Source organism: Anomaloglossus baeobatrachus, chromosome 8 (genome assembly GCF_048569485.1).
Source record: "Anomaloglossus baeobatrachus isolate aAnoBae1 chromosome 8, aAnoBae1.hap1, whole genome shotgun sequence".
In the NCBI taxonomy this organism is placed as follows: Eukaryota; Metazoa; Chordata; class Amphibia; order Anura; family Aromobatidae; genus Anomaloglossus; species Anomaloglossus baeobatrachus.
In genome coordinates this window covers 244,946,577-244,969,191 of record NC_134360.1, presented here as the reverse complement: position 1 = coordinate 244,969,191, position 22,615 = coordinate 244,946,577, and the positions used below count along the sequence as shown (strand labels likewise).

The window sequence follows — 22,615 nt, the reverse complement described above, 5'->3', positions numbered from 1 at the left end:
GAAATGCTGCAACTTATAAGGAGATTTGCAGAGTGGCAATAGGTGAGATTTTACCGAAAGGTACCTGCAATTTTGCACAACAAGGCAGAGATCACATGTCCTGTAATCATCCGGTAGATCGGATCTTGCTGAGATCTGTTGGGTAAACAGTTCTGAAAACACAACCTTTTTTGCCTGTTGTTAAATAACTGATTTCTGCAGGATCCGTTTTTTTAGCATTGGAGTCATTGGAGAACAGAACAGAGAAAAACGGATCAGATAAATAAATAGCAATCAGATTACGGATGCATTCTCCATAGTCTCCAATGTTTAAAAAACGGATTTGGCAGAAATCAGTGATTTAACAACAGACAAAAAAAGTTGTGTTTCCAGAACTTTTTTTGCCAATGGATCCGTTCTAACGTACGACGACAGGAAGCGTGAGCTCAGCCTAAGACCTGTGCTGCAAGTATAGCAGCGCCATTTTCTGTTAGGGGTTTTCATCATGGATTTCACTCCTCAAATGAGTAAAATCTGTAGCAAGATTGGCTAGTGATATAACTAGAGTTAAGCGAGTACCTAACTATTCGTACTCGCTATACTCATAACCAGTACTGTTTAATACTCGCATATTCATTCTGAATAGCCTGTGCAATGCAAATCAATGGGGAAAACTCAGAATGTAATGAGTGACATGAATGCCATACTATTCATGCGAGTGAAGGGCTGCACAACAGCGACAGTGCAAGGGGAATAAATGTAAAGCAGAAACTGCTGTGTGAATACTGACATGAAAAAAGAGAATTTTGTTTACTTACCGTAAATTCTTTTTCTTATAGTTCCGACATGGGAGACCCAGACCATGGGTGTATAGCTTCTGCCTCCGGAGGACACACAAAGTACTACACTAAAAAGTGTAGCTCCTCCCTCCGAGCATATACACCCCCTGGATGACTATATCCAGCCAGTTTAGTGCAAAAGCTGAAGGAGGACATCCACCCATAAGTAGAGATAGAGTAAAACCCGGAACAACCGGAACCTCTGTCTACAACAACAGCCGGTGAAAACACACGGAATAAGAAAGCTGCCAACAGGCAACAGGGAGGGTGCTGGGTCTCCCATGTCGGAACTATAAGAAAAAGAATTTACGGTAAGTAAACAAAATTCTCTTTTTCTTTATCGTTCCTATGGGAGACCCAGACCATGGGACGTCTCAAAGCAGTCCATGGGTGGGAATAAACAGAAACTGCGAAGTAGGCAAAACCTAACTTCACAAATGGGCGACAGCCGCCTGAAGGATGCGTCTGCCCAAGCTCGCATCTGCCGAAGCATGAGCATTCACTTGATAGTGCTTCGAAAAGGTGTGCAGACTAGACCAAGTGGCAGCCTGACAGACTTGCTGAGCCGTAGCCTGGTGCCTGAAAGCCCAAGAGGCACCGACAGCTCTGGTCGAGTGCGCCTTAATCCCCGGCGGGGGAGGCACCTGAGTACATTGGTAGGCGTCGGAGATGGCCGACCTAATCCAGCGAGCTAGGGTCGGTTTAGAAGCCGAGAGACCCTTGCGCTGACCTGTGGCAGTACAAAAAGAGAGGTGCACCGCCTGAGAGCAGCGGTGCGTGACACATAGATCCGGAGCGCCCGCACCAAATCTAAAGTATGCAACGCTTTCTCAAAGCGATGCACAGGGGCCGGACAAAGGGAAGGCAATGAAATGTCCTGGTTAAGGTGGAAAGGAGACACCACCTTAGGGAGAAAGTCCGGAGTCGGACGGAGGACCACCTTGTCTTGGTGAAAAACCAAAAAGGGGGACTCCGAAGAGAGCGCAGCCAAATCAGAAACTCTCCTGAGAGAAGTTATGGCCAACAGAAAGACCACTTTCTGTGAGAGTCGAAACAAAGGAACCTCCCTAAGAGGTTCAAAGGGGGGTTTCTGTAAAGCCGTGAGTACCAGATTAAGGTCCCAGGGATCCAAAGGCCGCCGGTATGGAGGAATGATGTGAGATGCGCCCTGCATGAAGGTGCGCACCTGGGCCAGTCGGGCGATACGCCGCTGAAAAAACACTGACAGAGCCGAGACCTGTCCCTTGAGGGAATTGAGGGATAGTCCTAGCTGCAGACCGGACTGTAGAAAAGACAGGATGGTCGGCAAGAAAAAAGGCCAAGGAGCATGGCCGGAAGAGCGACACCAGGACAGGAAAATCCTCCAAGTCCTGTGGTAAATCTTGGCCGAGGAAGACTTCCGAGCCTGAGTCATAGTGGAGATGACTTCAGAAGGAATGCCGGAAGCCGTCAGGATCCAGGACTCAAGAGCCACGCCGTCAATCTGAGAGCCGCAGAATTCTGGCGGAAAAACGGACCTTGTGAGAGAAGGTCTGGGCGGTCCGGGAGATGCCACAGCACCTCTACGGACAGACGGAGCAGGTCTGGGTACCAAGCTCGCCTGGGCCAGTCTGGAGCAATGATTATGACCCGACGGCCCTCCATCCTGATCTTGCGCAGGACTCTGGGCAAGAGAGCTAGAGGGGGAAACACGTAAGCCAGACGGAACTGGGACCAATCCTGAACCAGCGCGTCCGCTGCCAAGGCCTGAGGATCGTGGGAGCGAGCCACGTAAACCGGGACCTTGTTGTTGTGCCGAGATGCCATTAGGTCCACTTCCGGGGTGCCCCACTTGCAGCAGATTGACCGGAACACTGCCGGATGCAGGGCCCACTCGCCGCTGTCCACGGTTTGACGGCTGAGATAATCTGCCTCCCAGTTTTCTACGCCTGGGATGTGGACTGCGGATATGGTGGACTTGGAGTCCTCCGTCCACTGAAGGATACGTTGAACCTCCAACATAGCCAGGCGGCTGCGAGTCCCGCCCTGGTGATTGATGTAGGCAACCGCTGTCGCGTTGTCTGACTGGACTCGAATGTGCTTGCCCGCCAACAGGTGGTGAAAGGCTACGAGGGCTAGAAGCACAGCTCTGATTTCCAGCACATTGATCGAGAGGGCTGATTCGGACGGAGTCCAAGTGCCCTGTGCTCGGTGGTGGAGAAACACTGCTCCCCAGCCGGATAGACTGGCATCCGTGGTGAGAATCACCCAGGACGGGATCAGAAAAGAGCGTCCCTGGGACAGAGAGAGGGGCTGAAGCCACCACTGAAGAGAGCTCTTGGTCTGTGGCGACAGAGTTACCAGCCTGTGCAAGGAAGAGGTCCGCTTGTCCCAACAGCGGAGAATGTCCAGCTGCAGAGGACGCAGATGGAACTGGGCAAAGGGAACCGCTTCCATTGACGCCACCATCTGACCCAGCACCTGCATGAGGTGCCTGATGGAATGACGGCGGGGCCTCAACAGAGAGCACACCGCCAGATGAAGGGACTGCTGTTTTACTAAGGGCAGCTTCACAAGTGCCGGCAGAGTCTCGAATTGCATCCCTAGATACGCAAGTTTCTGTGTCGGGGTCAGAGTGGACTTGGGCAGATTGACAAGCCACCCGAATTGAACAAGTGTGGCGAGAGTGAGCGAGACACTCCGCTGACAGTCTGCACTGGATGAAGCCTTGACTAGAAGGTCGTCCAGGTAAGGAATCACTGCCAACCCCTGGAGGTGCAGAACCGCAACCACTGCTGCCATGACCTTGGTGAATACTCGAGGGGCCGTGGCTAACCCGAAGGGAAGAGCCACGAATTGGAAATGTTCCTCTCCGATTGCAAAACGTAGCCAACGCTGGTGTGAAACTGCAATTGGCACATGCAAATAGGCATCTCTGATGTCGATGGATGCTAGAAAATCTCCTTGAGTCATTGAGGCAATGACTGATCGCAGAGATTCCATGCGAAAGTGCCGCACCTGAACATGCTTGTTGAGAAGCTGGAGATCCAGGATGGGCCGGAAGGAACCGTCCTTCTTGGGGACTAGGAAGAGGTTTGAGTAGAAACCTCTGAACCGTTCCCGGACGGGAACCGGAACAATTACTCCGTTGGCCTGCAAGAATGCCACGGCCTGTGAGAAGGCGGCGGCCTTGGAGCAGGGGGGAGTGGACAGAAAAAATCTGTTTGGCGGGCTGGAAGAGAATTCTATCCTGTAGCCGTGGGAGATGATATCCCGCACCCACTGATCGGAGACGTGTTGAAACCACACGTCGCCAAAGTGGGAGAGCCTGCCACCGACTAAGGACGCTGCTGGCGCGGCCAGATAGTCAAGAGGAGGCTGCCTTAGTGGCAGCGGCTCCTCCGTTCTTCTGAGGACGCGGCTTGGTGCGCCAGCTGGTTTTTCGATCCTTGGCTGAGTTAGTGGACGAGGCTGAGGGCTTAGAGGACGACCAGTTGGAGGAACGAAAGGAACGAAACCTCGACTGGTTCCTGCCCTGGACAGGTTTCCTGGTTTTAGTTTGTGGCAAGGAAGTACTCTTCCCGCCAGTAGCTTCCTTAATAATTTCATCCAGTTGTTCACCGAACAGCCGGGACCCAGCAAAAGGGAGCCCAGCAAGGTACTTCTTGGAAGCAGCGTCTGCTTTCCACTCTCGAAGCCAAAAGATCCTGCGGATCGCGAGGAAATTAGCGGAAGCCACCGCCGTGCGGTGAGAAGCCTCCAGAATGGCAGACATGGCATAGGATGAAAAAGCCGAAGCCTGTGAAGTTAAGGCAACCATTTCGGGCATAGAGTCCCTGGTGAGGGAATGCATCTATGCCAGAGAAGCGGAGACGGCCTTAAGAGCCCACACTGCTGCAAAAGACGGGGGGAACGAGGCCCCTGCCGCCTCATATACAGATTTGGCCAGAAGGTCAACCTGGCGGTCAGTGGGATCCTTAAGTGAGGTGCCATCCGCCACAGATACAACTGTCCGGGCTGAGATTCTAGACACCGGAGGATCCACCTTTGGTGAATGAGCCCACTCCTTGACCACCTCAGGTGGAAAGGGAAAACGGTCATCAGAACTACGCTTTGGGAAGCGTTTGTCAGGACAGGCCCTGGGCTTGGTCACAGTGGCCTGAAAACTGGAGTGGTTAAAAAACATACTCCTTGCCCTCTTAGGTGAGGTAAACTGGTGTTTTTCTACCAGAGAGGGTTGTTCCTCTGACACTGGTGGATTGAGGTCCAGTACGGAATTAATGGACGCAATCAAATCACTAACATCTGCATCACCTTCGGTCAGATCAATGGGGTACATAGAGGTAGCGTCCGAGCCCACAGTAAAGGCATCCTCCTCGCCCTGCGATTCAGCTCGTGAATCAGAGCCGTGGGACGAGGAAGGAGAAGAGTCCCTGCGTCTCCGTTTAGGAGGACGGGGTCTGGGAACAGATGGAAAATCCTCTGTGAGCTCTGCAGAGCGAATCGGAGCAGCAGAGGCGCCCTGAGAAGGGGGCTGATGCATGGTCAGCAGAGTCCGGGACAGCTGTCCCATGGAGTCGGCAAAGGACTGGGAGATAGCATTAGAAAACGATGCTACCCAAGCCGGGGGTTCAGCCACCGGGGCCGGAGCAGCCGGAGGGACCCCTGGGGAGACTCCAGGCTGAGGCACCACCATGTTAGAGCAGGCATCACAATGAGGATATGTGCTCGGTTCAGGCAGTATGAGCTTACATGCAGTGCATATAGAGTAAAGCCTTGCAGCCTTGCTCCTAGTGTGAGACATGCTGCTGAGGTGGGGGCTCTGCAGTAAAGAACACACTCCTTCAGAATGACCCCCAGAGAGTGTATAAGAAAGTCCACAACCAGAGGTTGTGGCTTACCAGGCCGTTTTGTGTGCCCTCCGGATTCCACAGCTTGGACCCCCAGCAGGTTGCAGAGCTGCAGCAGCCAGCGCCGATCAGTGTGTGAACGCTGATAAAATGGCGCTGGAGTGAGGAGGGGGGGCGGGGATTAGCCCAAGAGCGGGAACCGGAGGGCCAAGGAGAAATACAGGGGAGGGAAACATCTCCTCAGAGAGGAGTGTCCTCCCCTGTGCTGAACGGCCGGTGGGCGGCGCCGCACTGTCCATCTGCATGACTGACATGCAGGGACAGTGAAACCGAAACTAGGCCGCAGCCGAAGCCGGGGCCTAAATTTTTACATGCGGCCGACAAGCAGGCACCCTCGGCGCGGTTCTCAGGAAAAAACCAGAGAACCGGCCGGAAACCACAGCAAGTTAAAAAACACACTCTTCCCACAATAAACGTACAAGGGACCCTCCAATAACGTCTCAATACTTAGCTTATGAGACGCAGGGCCAGGTCCCTGAGGGATGAGCACTCCGTCCAGCAGAGTCCTGAAAGGGCTGCGGATGGAGACCGGTCTCCTGCAAAGCAGTGAGAACCGTGATGGCTCCCACTTCAAGCCAGAGCCCGAGGGATGGTGAAGGAGCGCGGCATGTAAGGCTCCAGCCTTGTACAATCAACCTTAACAGCACCGCCGACACAGTGGGGTGAGAAGGGACATGCCGGGGGTCCAGCTTGGACCCGCTTTTCTTCCAATTCTTTAAAATCAAAAATGAAAAATCAAAAATCAGATGAGAATGCATGTGTGTGTGACCTCCTGAACACAAAGCATTAAACTGGCTGGATATAGTCATCCAGGGGGTGTATATGCTCGGAGGGAGGAGCTACACTTTTTAGTGTAGTACTTTGTGTGTCCTCCGGAGGCAGAAGCTATACACCCATGGTCTGGGTCTCCCATAAGGAACGATAAAGAAAATACAATAGCTCTATGTAAACATGAAAATATGACAATGGTATCTGCATAACTGCTATGAACTTTAAGAATAAAGAGAAATTTAGCTATTGAATTGATCAATACAACAGAGCCCCAGCACCTCGTCACGGTAATCTCTTACATTGAGGTCCCTAGCTAATGTGTGTTCTCTCAAGCAGTTAAAAAACCTACTGTGTATGGGAAGCTGAGACCCAGGCTATACATGTATAATGTGGACTGGTGATAGGTGTGGGAAGCTGAGACCCCGGCTATATATGTATAATGTGGACTGGTGATAGGTGTGGGAAGCTGAGACCCCGGCTATATATATATATAATGTGGACTGGTGATAGGTGTGGGAAGCTGAGACCCAGGCTATATATGTATAATGTGGACTGGCAATAGGTGTGGGAAGCTGAGACCCCGGCTATATATGTATAATGTGGACTGGTGATAGGTGTGGGAAGCTGAGACCCCGGCTATATATATATAATGTGGACTGGTAATAGGTGTGGGAAGCTGAGACCCAGGCTATATATGTATAATGTGGACTGGCAATAGGTGTGGGAAGCTGAGACCCCGGCTATATATGTATAATGTGGACTGGCAATAGGTGTGGGAAGCTGAGACCCCGACTATATATCTATAATGTGGACTGGCAATAGGTGTGGGTGGGGTTGGGTTCACAAACGAAAGACTACAAACTAATTAAGAAATAACGTTTGGAACATCATGCTAAGTCTGAACTGGGTTGCACCAAACATTATTTCTTGAGAGAATACCGTGACGAGGTGCTGGGGCTCTGTTGCATTGATCAATTCAATAGCTAAAATTTCTCTTTATTCTTAAAGTTCATAGCAGTTATGCAGATACCATTGTCATATTTTCATTTTTACATATAGTTATTGTATTTTTCATGTCAGTATTCATATAGCAGTTTCTGCTTTACATTTAGTCCCCTTGCACTGTCATTGGTGTGCAACCCTTCTCTCCATATAGTGATTTTTTTTTTAGGGTTTTTGCACACAGTTCAGACTTAGCATGGTGTTACAAACGTTATTTCTTAATTAGTTTCTATTCATGCGAGTAGCAAATCGTGCAGAATTCCAGATACTCGTTACATTGCGAGTTTTCCCCATTGACTTGCATTGCACAGGCCATTCGGAATGAATACGCGAGTATTAGACAGTACTCGTTATGAGTATAGCAAGTACGAATAGTTAGATACTCGCTCAACTCTAGATATAAGCCAAGATGTTTAGTTACAGCAAGAAGGGATCTGGAAACTTGTGAGTAGTGATGAGCGGGCACTACCATGCTCGGGTGCTCGAAACGAGCTGTTGGATGCTCGGATGGGTGCAACTTGTGTACCAACTATAATGGAAGTCAAGGGGAAACTTTCCGGGAAATCTTCCAGAAAAATGTTTAAGTTTCCCATTGACTTCCGTTACACTTGAATACTCGAGCTGCGCCCATCCGAGCACTCGACAGCTCGTTTCGATCACCCGAGCATGGTAGTGCCCGCTCATCACTACTTGTGAGTAATTGAAGAAAGTTCAGACATTTTTCATTATGCAGTGATTAAGGGAGGACAAACCTCTTCCATTATGATCTGGTGAAATCAGTGATGAGTGGATCTCCTCTGTGTGTAGGTGACAGGTTCATGACACAGCGATATGCACAGCAGGATGCTGTATACAGCGCAGCACAGGCAGTCAAGGCCATCGGATATGTACAGAGTAGCAGCAATCAATGAGATGACCATTAGAAGACATTCCTACAACCCACACATATTACTAAAGAGCACGTCCACCGCAATGTTATGTTACTTTACTTATAGAATTATTCTAGATAAAGGATTGAGACACTTTGTAAACATATTATACTGTGGTCTACTTCGCTATCATACTCCACAGCTGCACTAACAGCTCAGGAGACTTCAGAGCAGAAATCTATTAGCATTTCCTACTTTTTCATCTTCTGCACAGAGAGCAGGTTCAGCTAAATGGCTTAAAATACAACAACAAGGAAAAACTGGATGAATTTCTGACACGACTAATTGTTTGGGTGACCACAACCTACACAGTGTAAAGGTGCAGCAAATTCACCATCCAGGAGGAGCCATTGTGAGAAATTTGACCCATTTTAAACACAGTGTAGCCGTAGATTACATTGTAGAAATGGCAGCACAAAGACAGCTTTAGTAAATCTGCAACAGTGATTCCACCAGCAGAATAGTGAGTGCAGCTCTGAAGTATAATACTGGATATAACTCAGGATCAGTACAGGATCAGTAATGTAATGTATGTACACAGTGACTGCACCAGCAGAATAGTGAGTGCAGCTCTGGACTATAATACTGGATATAACTCAGGAGCAGTACAGGATAAGTAATGTAATGTATGTACACAGTGACTGCACCAGCAGAATAGTGAGTGCAGCTCTGGAGTATAATACAGGAGGTAACTCAGGGTCACTACAGGATCAGTATTGTAATGTATGTACACAGTGAATGCACCAGCAGAATAGTGAGTGCAGCTCTGGAGTATAATACAGGAGGTAACTCAGGGTCACTACAGGATCAGTAATGTAATGTGTATATACACAGTGAATGCACCAGCAGAATAGCGAGTGCAGCTCTGGAGTATAATACAGGATGTAACTCAGGATCAGTGCAGGATCAGTAATGTATTTACACAGTGACTGCACCAGCAGAATAGTGAGTGCAGCTCTGAAGTATAATACAGGACGTAACTCAGGGTCAGTACAGGATGAAGGGAATTTTGTTTACTTACCGTAAATTCCTTTTCTTCTAGCTCCAATTGGGAGACCCAGACAGTGGGTGTATAGCTACTGCCTCTGGAGGCCGCACAAAGAACTACACTTAAAAGTGTAAGGCCCCTCCCCTTCTGGCTATACACCCTCCCGTAGGAGTACAGATTCCTCAGTTTTAGTACCAAAGCAAGAAGGAGGAAAGCCAATAACAGTTTCAAAAACAAATTCAATCCGATAACAAGATCGGAGAACTTAAGAAACAACATGAACAACATGTGCACCCGAAAAACGAAACCCTAAGAACAAATAGGGCGGGTGCTGGGTCTCCCAATTGGAGCTAGAAGAAAAGGAATTTACGGTAAGTAAACAAAATTCCCTTCTTCTTTTTCGCTCCTAATTGGGAGACCCAGACAGTGGGACGTCCAAAAGCAGTCCCTGGGTGGGTAAAAAGATACCACATGAACGGGCTGTCAGACAGCCTCTTCCTACAGGTGGGCCACCGCCGCCTGAAGGACCTGTCTACCTAGGCTGGCATCTGCCGAAGCGTAGGTATGCACTTGATAGTGTTTGGTAAACGTGTGCAGACTCGACCAGGTAGCCGCCTGGCACACTTGCTGAGCCGTAGCCTGATGCCGCAATGCCCAGGACGCACCCACGGCTCTGGTAGAATGGGCCTTCAGTCCAGATGGAATCGGAAGCCCAGCAGAACGGTATGTGTGAAGAATTGGTTCCTTGATCCACCGCGCCAGGGTGGATTTGGAAGCTTGCGATCCCTTATGCTGACCAGCGACTAGGACAAAGAGCGCATCAGAACGGCGTAGAGCCGCCGTGCGAGAAATGTAAATCCTGAGTGCTCTCACCAGGTCCAACAGATGTAAACCCTTTTCAAATTGGTGAACTGGATGCGGACACAAAGATGGCAAAGTGATATCCTGATTGAGATGAAAGGAAGAAACCACCTTGGGAGAAAACTCTGGAATTGGACGCAGTACTACCTTGTCTTGGTGAAACACCAGGAAGGGAGATTTGCAAGATAACGCCGCTAGCTCGGACACTCTTCGAAGAGACGTGACCGCCACAAGAAAAACTACCTTTTGTGAAAGCCGAGAAAGGGGAACCTCTTTCAAAGGCTCGAAAGGCGGCTTCTGGAGAGCAATGAGAACCTTGTTCAGATCCCAGGGTTCCAATGGCCGTCTGTAAGGAGGAACGATATGACAAACTCCTTGGAGAAACGTGCGTACTTTAGAAAGCCGTGCCAAGCGCTTCTGAAAGAATACGGATAGCGCGGAGACTTGACCCTTAAGAGAGCTAAGCGACAAACCTTTTTCCAACCCAGACTGCAGGAAGGAAAGAAAAATTGGCAATGCAAATGGCCAGGGAGAAAACCCTTGAGCCAAGCACCACGCTAAGAATATCTTCCACGTTCTGTGATAGATCTTAGCTGAGGATGGTTTTCTAGCCTGTCTCATTGTGGCAACAACTTCATGAGATAAACCTGAGGCCGCTAGGATCCAGGACTCAATGGCCACACAGTCAGGTTCAGGGCCGCAGAATTCAGATGGAAAAACGGCCCTTGAGACAGCAAATCTGGACGGTCTGGTAGTGTCCACGGTTGGCCTACCGTGAGATGCCACAGATCCGGGTACCACGACCTTCTTGGCCAATCTGGAGCGACGAGTATGGCTCGATGGCAGTCGGACCTGATTTTCCGGAGAACTCTGGGTAACAATGCTAGAGGTGGGAACACATAGGGGAGTCGGAATTGCGACCAATCCTGAACCAAGGCGTCTGCCGCCAGTGCTCGGTGATCGTGAGACCGTGCCATGAAAACTGGGACCTTGTTGTTGTGCCGTGACGCCATCAGATCGACGTCCGGCGTCCCCCAGCGGCAACAGATCTGCTGAAACACGTCCGGGTGAAGGGACCATTCTCCTGCGTCCATGCCCTGGCGACTGAGAAAGTCTGCTTCCCAGTTTTCCACGCCTGGGATGTGAACTGCGGATATGGTGGACGCTCTGCTTTCCACCCACGTCAAAATCCGTTGGACTTCTTGAAAAGCTTGGCGACTGCGTGTCCCCCCTTGGTGGTTGATGTACGCCACCGCCGTGGAATTGTCCGACTGAATCCGAATCTGCTTGCCTTCCAGCCATTGTTGGAAGGCTCGCAGGGCAAGATAGATTGCTCTGATTTCCAGAACATTGATCTGCAGGGTGGACTCTTCCAGAGTCCACATCCCCTGAGCCCTGTGGTGGAGATACACCGCTCCCCACCCTGATAGGCTCGCATCCGTCGTGACCACTGCCCAGGACGGGGGAAGGAACGACTTTCCCTGTGACAATGAGGTGGGGAGAAGCCACCAACGCAGAGAGTCCTTGGCAGTCTGAGAGAGGGAGACAGTCCTGTCGAGGGACGTCGATTTCCCGTCCCATTGGCGTAGAATGTCCCATTGTAGAGGGCGCAGATGAAACTGCGCGAACGGGACTGCCTCCATTGCTGCTACCATCTTTCCTAGGAAATGCATGAGGCGCCTCAGTGAGTGCGACTGGCTCTGAAGGAGAGATTGCACTCCAGTCCGTAGCGAGCACTGCTTGTCCAGTGGAAGCTTCACTATCGCTGAGAGAGTATGAAACTCCATGCCAAGATAAGTCAGAGATTGGGTCGGGGTTAGATGAGACTTTGGAAAGTTGATAATCCACCCGAAACTCTGGAGAGTGTCTAGTGCCACCTTCAGACTGTGTTGGCATGCCTCTTGAGAGGGTGCCTTTATAAGCAGGTCGTCTAGATACGGGATGACCGAGTGACCCTGCGAGTGCAGAACAGCTACTACTGCTGCCATGACTTTGGTGAAGACCCGGGGGGCTGTTGCCAGACCGAAAGGTAACGCTACGAACTGCAGGTGTTCGTCGTGTATGACGAAGCGTAGGAAACGCTGATGCTCTGGTGCGATCGGCACGTGGAGATACGCATCTTTGATATCTATTGATGCTAGAAAATCTCCTTGAGACATTGAGGCTATGACGGAGCGTAGGGATTCCATCCGGAACCTCCTGACTTTTACGTGTCTGTTGAGCAACTTTAGATCCAGGACGGGCCGATACGATCCGTCCTTTTTTGGGACCACAAACAGAGTGGAGTAAAAACCGTGACCTTGTTCCTGAAGAGGGACGGAGGTCACCACTCCTTCCGCCTTTAGAGCGGCCACCGCCTGCAACAGAGCATCGGCTCGGTCTGGTGGTGGAGAAGTTCTGAAGAAACGAGTTGGCGGACGAGAACTGAACTCTATCCTGTACCCGTGAGACAGAATATCCCTCACCCAACGGTCTTTGACGTGTGACAGCCAGATGTCGCCAAAGTGGGAAAGCCTCCCACCGACCGCGGGTGTGGGAATCGGAGACCGCAAGTCAGGAGGACGCCGTCTTGGCAACGGTTCCTCCGGCTGTCCTTTTTGGGCGTGACTGAGACCTCCAAGAATCTGAGCGTCTCTGGTCTTTTTGAGTCTTTTTTGACGAGGCGAATTGGGACCTGCCCGGTCCTCGAAAGGACCGATAACCAGACTGACCCTTCCTCTGTTGGGGTCTGTTTTGTCTGTGTTGCGGTAAGGATGAGTCCTTACCCTTGGAGTGTTTGATGATTTCATCCAAACGCTCTCCAAACAATCGGTCACGAGAAAAAGGCAAATTGGTTAAGCACTTCTTGGAATGAGAATCTGCTTTCCAATGTCTCAACCACAGGGCCCTACGCAAAACAACGGAGTTGGCTGACGCCACTGCCGTGCGGCTTGTAGCGTCAAGAACAGCATTAATCGCGTACGACGCGAATGCCGCCATTTGCGAGGTCAATGGTGCTACCTGCGGGGCAAATGCACGTGTGACGGAGTCAACTCGCGCAAGCCCGGCTGAGATAGCTTGGAGTGCCCATACGGCTGCAAAAGAAGGCGCTAATGACGCTCCAATCGCTTCATAGATGGATTTCAGCCAGAGCTCCATCTGCCTGTCAGTGGCATCTTTAAGTGCCGCTCCATCTTCAACTGCAACCAAGGATCTAGCTGCAAGCCTGGAAATTGGAGGATCCACTTTTGGACACTGGGTCCAACTCTTGACCACCTCAGGGGGAAAAGGATAGCGTGTATCTTTAAGCCGTTTAGGAAAACGCCTTTCAGGATAAGCGTGGGGTTTCTGGATTGCGTCTCTAAAGTCAGCGTGGTCCAGAAAAGTGCTTAAAGTACGCTTAGGGTATCTGAAATGGATTCTCTCGTGCTGCGAAGCTGACTCCTCCACAAGAGGAGCTGGTGGGGAAATATTTAACATCTTATTGATGTTAAATATAAGATCATTAACTATGGCGTCACCATCTGGTGTATCTAGATTGAGAGCGGTCCCAGGATCAGAATCCTGATCAGTTACGTCCGCCTCATCACCCATAGAGTCATCTCGCTGGGATCCTGACCATTGAGATGAATGTGAAGGCCCGTCATAGCGAGCCCGCTTAGGCTGCCCGGGGCCATCGTCCGAGTCAGAGTCTTCACCCTGAGGTGTATATGCCCGTCCCGGAGCTTGGAGCTGAGGGGGACCAGGGGGCAATGATTGCACAGTGTCCGTAGCCTGAAGTACAGGCCTAGCTCGCAATGTGTCAAGAATTTGTGACATAGTGAGAGACATTCTGTCAGCAAAAGCTGCAAACTCAGTTCCTGTCACCTGGACAGCAATCACAGGTGGTACACCCTGGGTCACGTCCAGCAGAGGTCCCGACTGTGCAAGCGCCGCAGGGGCCGAGCACTGCACACAATGGGGGTCCGTGGAGCCTGCCGGTAGAAAAGTCCCCCATGCGGTGCAGGAAGCATATAATGTCTGTGCCTTGGCACCCTTGCGTTTTACGGACGACATGCTGCTGGCTCTCTGCAATGTGAGAGAGTCTATAGCCAAAGGGCGACCAGCGCTATGTAATACCAAGTATTTGTAGTAACAAAATACCAAGAATACTACGAGCACAAGAGGGGGTGAGCCCTGAGGGCTGCTTACCGCCCGCTGAATAGCGGGTAAGAGGCGCAGAATTCCTTGTCTGGGTCTCCCCGGCTCCCCTCTGCAGCTCAGCGTGTCAGCAGGAATGGCTGCCGGCGTCTGTGGAGAGGGGCGGTCCGTGGGAGTTCCCAAACAAAAGTGCGGGAAACAGTGTCCCCTCTGTGCCGATTGTGAGGGCTGGAGTATGTAAAAACGACTCCAGCCCTCGGCGCTGATGCACTGGCCAGCGTCCCGCCCCTCTCCTGACTGGCAGGTCTGGGGGCGGGAACGAACGGAAGCAGGCCGCAAAAGCCGGGGACTCGAGTTATCAGCGCGGCCGCCGTAAAAGCGCGGGCCGCGCTGAAGTCCCCGGCGCACCACAAGTGCCAGCCGCGCCGCAGTCCCAGCGGCCGGCGTGACCGATTCCCAGACGTGGCCAGCGTCCCGCCCCTCTCCTGACTGGCAGGTCCGGGGGCGGGAACGAACGGAAGCAGGCCGCAAAAGCCGGGGACTCGAGTTATCAGCGCGGCCGCCGTAAAAGCGCGGGCCGCGCTGAAGTCCCCGGCGCACCACAAGTGCCAGCCGCGCCGCAGTCCCAGCGGCCGGCGCGACCGATTCCCAGAAGTGTGCCTGCTTCAGCGAAGCTGAATGAGGCCATGGCACAAGCGCCGTAGCGCTGATGTCCCCCGGCGCACTACAACACCCAGCATGCTGCGGTGTGAGCGCCAAATGCACGGGGACACAGAGTACCTTGAGGAAGCAGGGCCATGTCCCTGATGTACTCCGCTCCATCCAGCATCTTCTCCAGGGGCTGTAGATGGAGCACGGTCTCAGTGCCTTGAGACCAGTAAATCCCACTTCACCCAGAGCCCTGTAAAAAGGGATGGGGAAGGAATCAGCATGTGGGCTCCTGCCGCCGTACCCGCAATGGGTACCTCAACCTTACAAACACCTCCGACATACAGTGGGGTGAGAAGGGAGCATGCTGGGAGCCCTGTATGGGCCCTCTTTTCTTCCATCCGACATAGTCAGCAGCTGCTGCTGACTAAAAACAATGGAGCTATGCGTGCGTGTCTGACCTCCTGCGCACAAAGCTAAAACTGAGGAATCCGTACTCCTACGGGAGGGTGTATAGCCAGAAGGGGAGGGGCCTTACACTTTTAAGTGTAGTTCTTTGTGCGGCCTCCAGAGGCAGTAGCTATACACCCACTGTCTGGGTCTCCCAATTAGGAGCGAAAAAGAAAAGTAATGTAATGTATGTACACAGTGACTGCACCAGCAGAATAGTGAGTGGAGCTCTGGAGTATAATACAGGATGAAACTCAGGATCAGTGCAGGATATATAATGTAATGTATGTACACAGTGACTGCACCAGCAGAATAGTGAGTGCAGCTCTGGAGTATAATACAGGAGGTAACTCAGGATCAGTACAGGATCAGTAATGTATGTACACAGTGACTGCACCAGCAGAATAGCGAGTGCAGCTCTGAAGTATAATACAGGATGTAACTCAGGATAAGTACAAAATGAGTAATATAAATGCAAAGTGACTTTTTATGTAGAATAATTCTGCACAAACCTGTGCAAATATTTTCAGCAGTGAACAGACCCTTTAAGTAATAAAACACAATATACTTTTTTCTTTTTCTATTTCTACCTATAAGTAAAAAAAATGACAATTATTACAGAATGGTGATAATTAGTACATGAGGCATTTCATCTTGGAGGCGAGGTATAGCGCCACGGACGTAGGGACCACCATAGTGCTGGTGGCGGGATTCAATCGGGGCTGTTAAGACCCAAACATAGAGAATGCAAAAAATAAACTAGATGCATCTCTCTACATTTATCATCCAAACTGAGGAACTGGTAAAATAAGAAGCAACTGTCACCTCTGTCACCCGTGTAAGAGAACAAATCGGAAAAACAGCGCATGATGACGATGGTCCGATACAACTGACTGTCCTCCTGCTTCCATAGCTTCAGATACCATATATATATATATATATATATATATATATATCCATCCATTAGAGGTAGAACACTTACATGTAGACTCCGTGTGCTGTACATAAGGATTATGAAAAATAACAAAAAATCCTAGACTTGCAGTTAGGAATTCTGTAACCCTATCAGTTCCTGGGAAAGCTGGGTGTCACCAATAACACACAGTTGCAGCCAGACGAAGAAAATTAAACCCAAACCTTGTGGGGCTGAAGCGGGTGTCACCCAGCTTTCTAGGAGGAAGAAGAGCATGTTTAATCACTTGCACGCAACACCGTTTTGCCCTACATTTTGCTCATATTTCCCGCTCCTTTGTGTCCACCAGCAGCAATGACACAGAGAAAGCAGAGTTAACAGGGATGAAGAGCGGGAAGACCTCCTGAGTCTCATGCTCCTGACGGCATAGTGACGGGGGGTGCTGGTCTGCCGGGTCCTGATGGCATAGTGACAGGGGGTGCTGGTCTGCCGGGTCCTGATGGCACAGTGACAGGGGGTGCTGGTCTGCTGGGTCCTGATGGCATAGTGACAGGGGGTGCTGGTCTGCCTGGTCCTGATGACATAGTGACAGGGGGTGCTGGTCTGCCTGGTCCTGATGACATAGTGACAGGGGGTGCTGGTCTGCCTGGTCCTGATGACATAGTGACGGGGGGTGCTGGTCTGCCTGGTCCTGATGACATAGTGACAGGGGGTGCTGGTCTGCCTGGTCCTGACGGCATAGTGACGGGGGGTGCTGGTCTGCCTGGTCCTGATGGCATAGTGACGGGGGGTGCTGGTGTGCCTGGTCCTGATGGCATAGTGACGGGGGGTGCTGTTCTGCCTGGTCCTGACTGTATAATGACAGGGGGTGCTGGTCTGCCTGGTCCTGATGACATAGTGACGGGGCGTGCTGGTCTGCCGGCTCCTGACTGTATAATGACAGGGGGTGCTGGTCTGCCTGGTCCTGATGGCACAGTGACGGGGGGTGCTGGTCTGCCTGGTCCTGATGGCACAGTGACGGGGGGTGCTGGTCTGCCTGGTCCTGACGGCATAGTGACGGGGGGTGCTAGTCTGCTGGGTCCTGACTGTATAATGACGTGGGGTGCTGGTCTGCCTGGTCCTGATGGCATAGTGACGGGGTGCTGGTCTGCCTGGTCCTGATGGCATAGTGACAGGGGGTGCTGGTCTGCCTGGTCCTGATGGCATAGTGACAGGGGGTGCTGGTCTGCCTGGTCCTGATGGCATAGTGACAGGGGGTGCTGGTCTGCCTGGTCCTGATGGCATAGTGACAGGGGGTGCTGGTCTGCATGGTCCTGATGGCACAGTGTCGAGGGGTGCTGGTCTGCCTGGTCCTGATGGCATAGTGACAGGGGGTGCTGGTCTGCCTGGTCCTGATGACATAGTGACGGGGGGTGCTGGTCTGCCTGGTCCTGATGACATAGTGACAGGGGGTGCTGGTCTGCCTGGTCCTGACGGCATAGTGACGGGGGGTGCTGGTCTGCCTGGTCCTGATGGCATAGTGACGGGGGGTGCTGGTGTGCCTGGTCCTGATGGCATAGTGACGGGGGGTGCTGTTCTGCCTGGTCCTGACTGTATAATGACAGGGGGTGCTGGTCTGCCTGGTCCTGATGACATAGTGACGGGGCGTGCTGGTCTGCCGGCTCCTGACTGTATAATGACAGGGGGTGCTGGTCTGCCTGGTCCTGATGGCACAGTGACGGGGGGTGCTGGTCTGCCTGGTCCTGATGGCACAGTGACGGGGGGTGCTGGTCTGCCTGGTCCTGACGGCATAGTGACGGGGGGTGCTAGTCTGCTGGGTCCTGACTGTATAATGACGTGGGGTGCTGGTCTGCCTGGTCCTGATGGCATAGTGACGGGGTGCTGGTCTGCCTGGTCCTGATGGCATAGTGACAGGGGGTGCTGGTCTGCCTGGTCCTGATGGCATAGTGACAGGGGGTGCTGGTCTGCCTGGTCCTGATGGCATAGTGACAGGGGGTGCTGGTCTGCCTGGTCCTGATGGCATAGTGACAGGGGGTGCTGGTCTGCATGGTCCTGATGGCACAGTGTCGAGGGGTGCTGGTCTGCCTGGTCCTGATGGCATAGTGACGGGGGGTGCCGGTCTGCCTGGTCCTGATGACATAGTGACGGGGGTGCTGGTTTGTCGGGTCCTGACAGTATAGTGACAGGGGGTGCTGATCGCATAGTGACGGGGGGTGCTGGTCTGCCTGGTCCTGATGGCATAGTGACGGGGGGTGCTGGTCTGCCTGGTCCTGATGGCACAGTGACGGGGGGTGCCGGTATGCCTGTTTCCAGGCAATGTCTCCCAGCTCCCCACCGATCCAGCTTTCTATAGCTAGCATCAGCTAAATGTATAGATATATATATTTTTTTTGCTGTGAGGGCGTCTAAAAGAAAGAACTGGAGCAAAACTTGATGGAGAAAGGCTACAGAACGTAAAGAAATCATAGAAGGGGAGAGAACAGAAAGCCAAATTGAATCAAATAAGGAGAAAGAGAGAGAAAGAAAGAAAAGTGAATGAAATAAACCCAAAACACACCTGTGCCAGGAGTTGCATAAATGAATCAACAATATCAGGATGGTCCCTGGGTCCTAAAAATATAATAAAGATGTAACTTAAGAGAAAATTATACAAACAGCAACTTAATCTCATATAAGTCATGTGATACAGAAAGAAGTTCACAAGGGGGGAAATGTGAGGAGGGGGATGGGACGAGGAGGGCGGGGTGTGGATGGGAGCGGGGGGGGGGGCTGAGGTGCAAGAATAAAAAGACATGAACAACTTGTCAAAGAAACAAAATTATGAGACTTGGAAAAAACCCAAAAAATAGAACAAACAAATTAAAAAAGAAAGATGCTTCAGACCCTGACCATCCCGCACACTCAAGACATCAGTGATGGAATGCGGAAGGAGGACGTGGACGGTGGTCAGGGAGCGCGTGGCCCCCTACAGGCTGAGACGGGGGGCTTTGAGCGGCCACGGGGTGGACGGCCGCGGTCCTTTACCATTGCCTATCATTGGGATACACCTAGTGCTCCAAACCTTATGAGCCTCACCTGCGAGGAGCAAGCAACATTGTATCATTGTATCACTGATCTTACGTAAACATTTGCAAATAAAATCGTATAATGAGAAAACTAGAACTTTCTAATACGCATCGGAGGGAGACTAAACACTCGGGACCCGAGACGCTCGGGACCCGAGACGCTCGGGACCCGAGACGCTCGGGACCCGAGACGCTCGGGACCCGAGACGCTCGGGACCCGAGACGCTCGGGACCCGAGACGCTCGGGACCCGAGACGCTCGGGACCGGAGACACTGTGCACTAGAATTTTGCAGAAAATTTGTGGCAAAAAGTAAATCATTTACATGGTGGATAGATGTGTCAAATGTATCAAACAGCATTAACCCATAGGATAAATCTGGTGCTAGTGTAAGGGTGCAGTGATACTGGCCAATCATCCGCAGCCGCTAATGACCAACAATCGGGTACATACGATCAGCAGTCGTGTATCGGGTACATACGATCAGCAGTCATGTATCGGGTACATGTGATCAGCAGTCGTGTATCGGGTACATACGATCAGCAGTCGTGTATCGGGTACATACGATCAGCAGTCGTGTATCGGGTACATGTGATCAGCAGTCGTGTATCGGGTACATACGATCAGCAGTTGTGTATCGGGTACATACGATCAGCAGTTGTGTATCGGGTACATACGATCAGCAGTCGTGTATCGGGTACATACGATCAGCAGTCGTGTATCGGGTACATACGATCAGCAGTCGTGTATCGGGTACATACGATCAGCAGTCGTGTATCGGGTACATACGATCAGCAGTTGTGTATCGGGTACATGTGATCAGCAGTCGTGTATCGGGTACATACGATCAGCAGTCATGTATCGGGTACATACGATCAGCAGTCATGTATCGGGTACATACGATCAGCAGTCGTGTATCGGGTACATACGATCAGCAGTCGTGTATCGGGTACATACGATCAGCAGTCGTGTATCGGGTACATACGATCAGCAGTTGTGTATCGGGTACATGTGATCAGCAGTCGTGTATCGGGTACATACGATCACGATAATGTGTTAGGGAACCTGTCATGTGAAAAAAAACTCTATTAACCTGCAGAAATGGGGTTAATCTGCAGGTCAATAGCACTATAACCTGCCTATGCCTGCAGTAAGAGCCCCGCTGCCGGGAGGAAATTAATTTATTCCACGAGCAGTTCTGGATGTATATTGCTAGTCCCTGCCTAACCGTCCCTGTATACACTAGCATAGATAAAGGGATCTATAGAAAAAGTATTTCTAATGATCCTTTATGATATGCAAATGAGCGCAGGGACTAGTCCCCTGGTTGTTACTTCCTGTGCTCATTCTGCCCTCTTAACATGGTAGCAGCCCACAAAGATTAGCAATATACACCCAGAACTGCTTGTGGTGCTGGTGTATATTGCACCTGACAGGTTCCCTTTAACTCCTCAGTACACAGATGTATGCCGGCGGATATGTGCAGAATAAATGAGTGCAGGCAAGGGACAATCAATTAATATTAATAATTAAAAAAAAAAAGTAAGCCGTGTGTGGCGATGATTGTCTTTAATGCCTGTACACATTAAATGGAAGGTATATGGGGTTCCCCCGAGAGGACATGTCAGGGAAGAGAAGGATCGGGCTGCTGGAGTGTCAATGGCCGACACTTGTGTTTTATAGGGAGATAAGCCGCTGCCAAAAGGAGTGTGGCTGTGACTTTCTCTTCCCTCCCAATTAAGAGCAGCTGCGCACTCCTGTGTATGGGAGAGACAGGATCTGCCATACCATCTACTGCCTGGCAGGTACACTGACAAGCAAAAGGGTAACAATGTTTTGCACTTTTCACTTTCCGGCTCTGTATCTCACCATCATCTACAACGCTGAGTAAAGTTGGTAAGTTATCAAAATACCTTTCTACTTTAGGAATAAGACAGACAGCAAGCGGAGATTGTTCGTAAGGAACAGTGATTACAACGCTACAACCTTTTATTCTATAATTATTAAGGGTTTTTCACAGAGAGAAGAATGTGACTGCGGATGTGAAAAGCTGAAGATTGTAGGACACCGCTATACACAGCAATGGTATATACACTGGTGCTATATATATCTATAAGGGGTATATACAGTGGTCCTATATACACCATTATAAGGGGTATACAGTGCTGGCCAAAAGTATTGGCACCCCTGCAGTTCTGTCAGATAATACCCAGTTTCTTCTTGAAAATGATTGCAATCACAAATTCTTTGGTATTATCTTCATTTATTTTACTTGCAATGAAAAAACACAAAAGAGAATGAAACAAAAATCAAATCATTGATCATTTCACACAAAACTCCAAAAATGGGCCAGACAAAAGTATTGGCACCCTTAGCCTAATACTTGGTTGCACAACCTTTAGCCAAAATAACTGCGCACAACCGCTTCCGGTAACCATCAAAGAGTTTCTTACAATGCTCTGCTGGAATTTTAGACCATTCTTCTTTGGCAAACTGCTCCAGGTCCCTGAGATTTGAAGGGCGCCTTCTCCAAACTGCCATGTTGAGATCTCTCCACAGGTTTTCTATGGGGTTCAGGTCTGGACTCATTGCTGGCCACTTTAGTAGTTGCCAGTGCTTTCTATAAAACCATTTTCTAGTGCTTTTTGAAGTGTGTTTTGGGTCATTGTTCTGCTGGACGACCCATGACCTCTGAGGCAGACCCAGCTTTCTCACACTGGGCCCTACATTATGCTGCTAAATTTGTTGGTAGTCTTCAGACTTCATAATGCCATGCACACGGTCAAGCAGTCCAGTGCCAGAGACAGCAAAGCAACCCAAAAACATCAGGGAACCTCCGCCATGTTTGACTGTAGGGAACGTGTTCTTTTCTTTGAATGCCTCGTTTTTTTCCTGTAAACTCTATGTTGATGGCTTTTCCCAGAAAGCTTTACTTTTGTCTCATCTGACCAGAGAACATTCTTCCAAAACGTTTTAGGCTTTCTCAGATAAGTTTTGGCAAACTCCAGCCTGGCTTTTTTATGTCTCGGGATAAGAAGTGGGGTCTTCCAGGGTATCCTACCATACAGTCCCTTTTCATTCAGACGCCGACGGATAGTCCGGGTTGACACTGTTGTACCCTTGGACTGCAGGGCAGCTTGAACTTGTTTGGATGTTAGTCGAG

General features: G+C 50.7%; 1 protein-coding gene across 2 annotated transcripts in view; it reads right to left on the bottom strand.

The window, feature by feature from the left end:
* The window catches only part of IPO13 (importin 13), a 93,896-nt gene that overhangs the window by 12,819 nt on the left and 58,462 nt on the right, over window positions 1-22,615 (bottom strand). The window contains exon 16 of one of the 2 annotated variants that reach the window (XM_075320484.1): window positions 18,946-18,998. The exons of the other annotated variant lie outside the window; for it this stretch is intronic. Coding sequence (XP_075176599.1) covers window positions 18,946-18,998 — 53 coding nt within the window. The remainder of the gene's footprint in view (window positions 1-18,945; window positions 18,999-22,615) is intronic. 2 annotated transcript variants of the gene reach the window in all.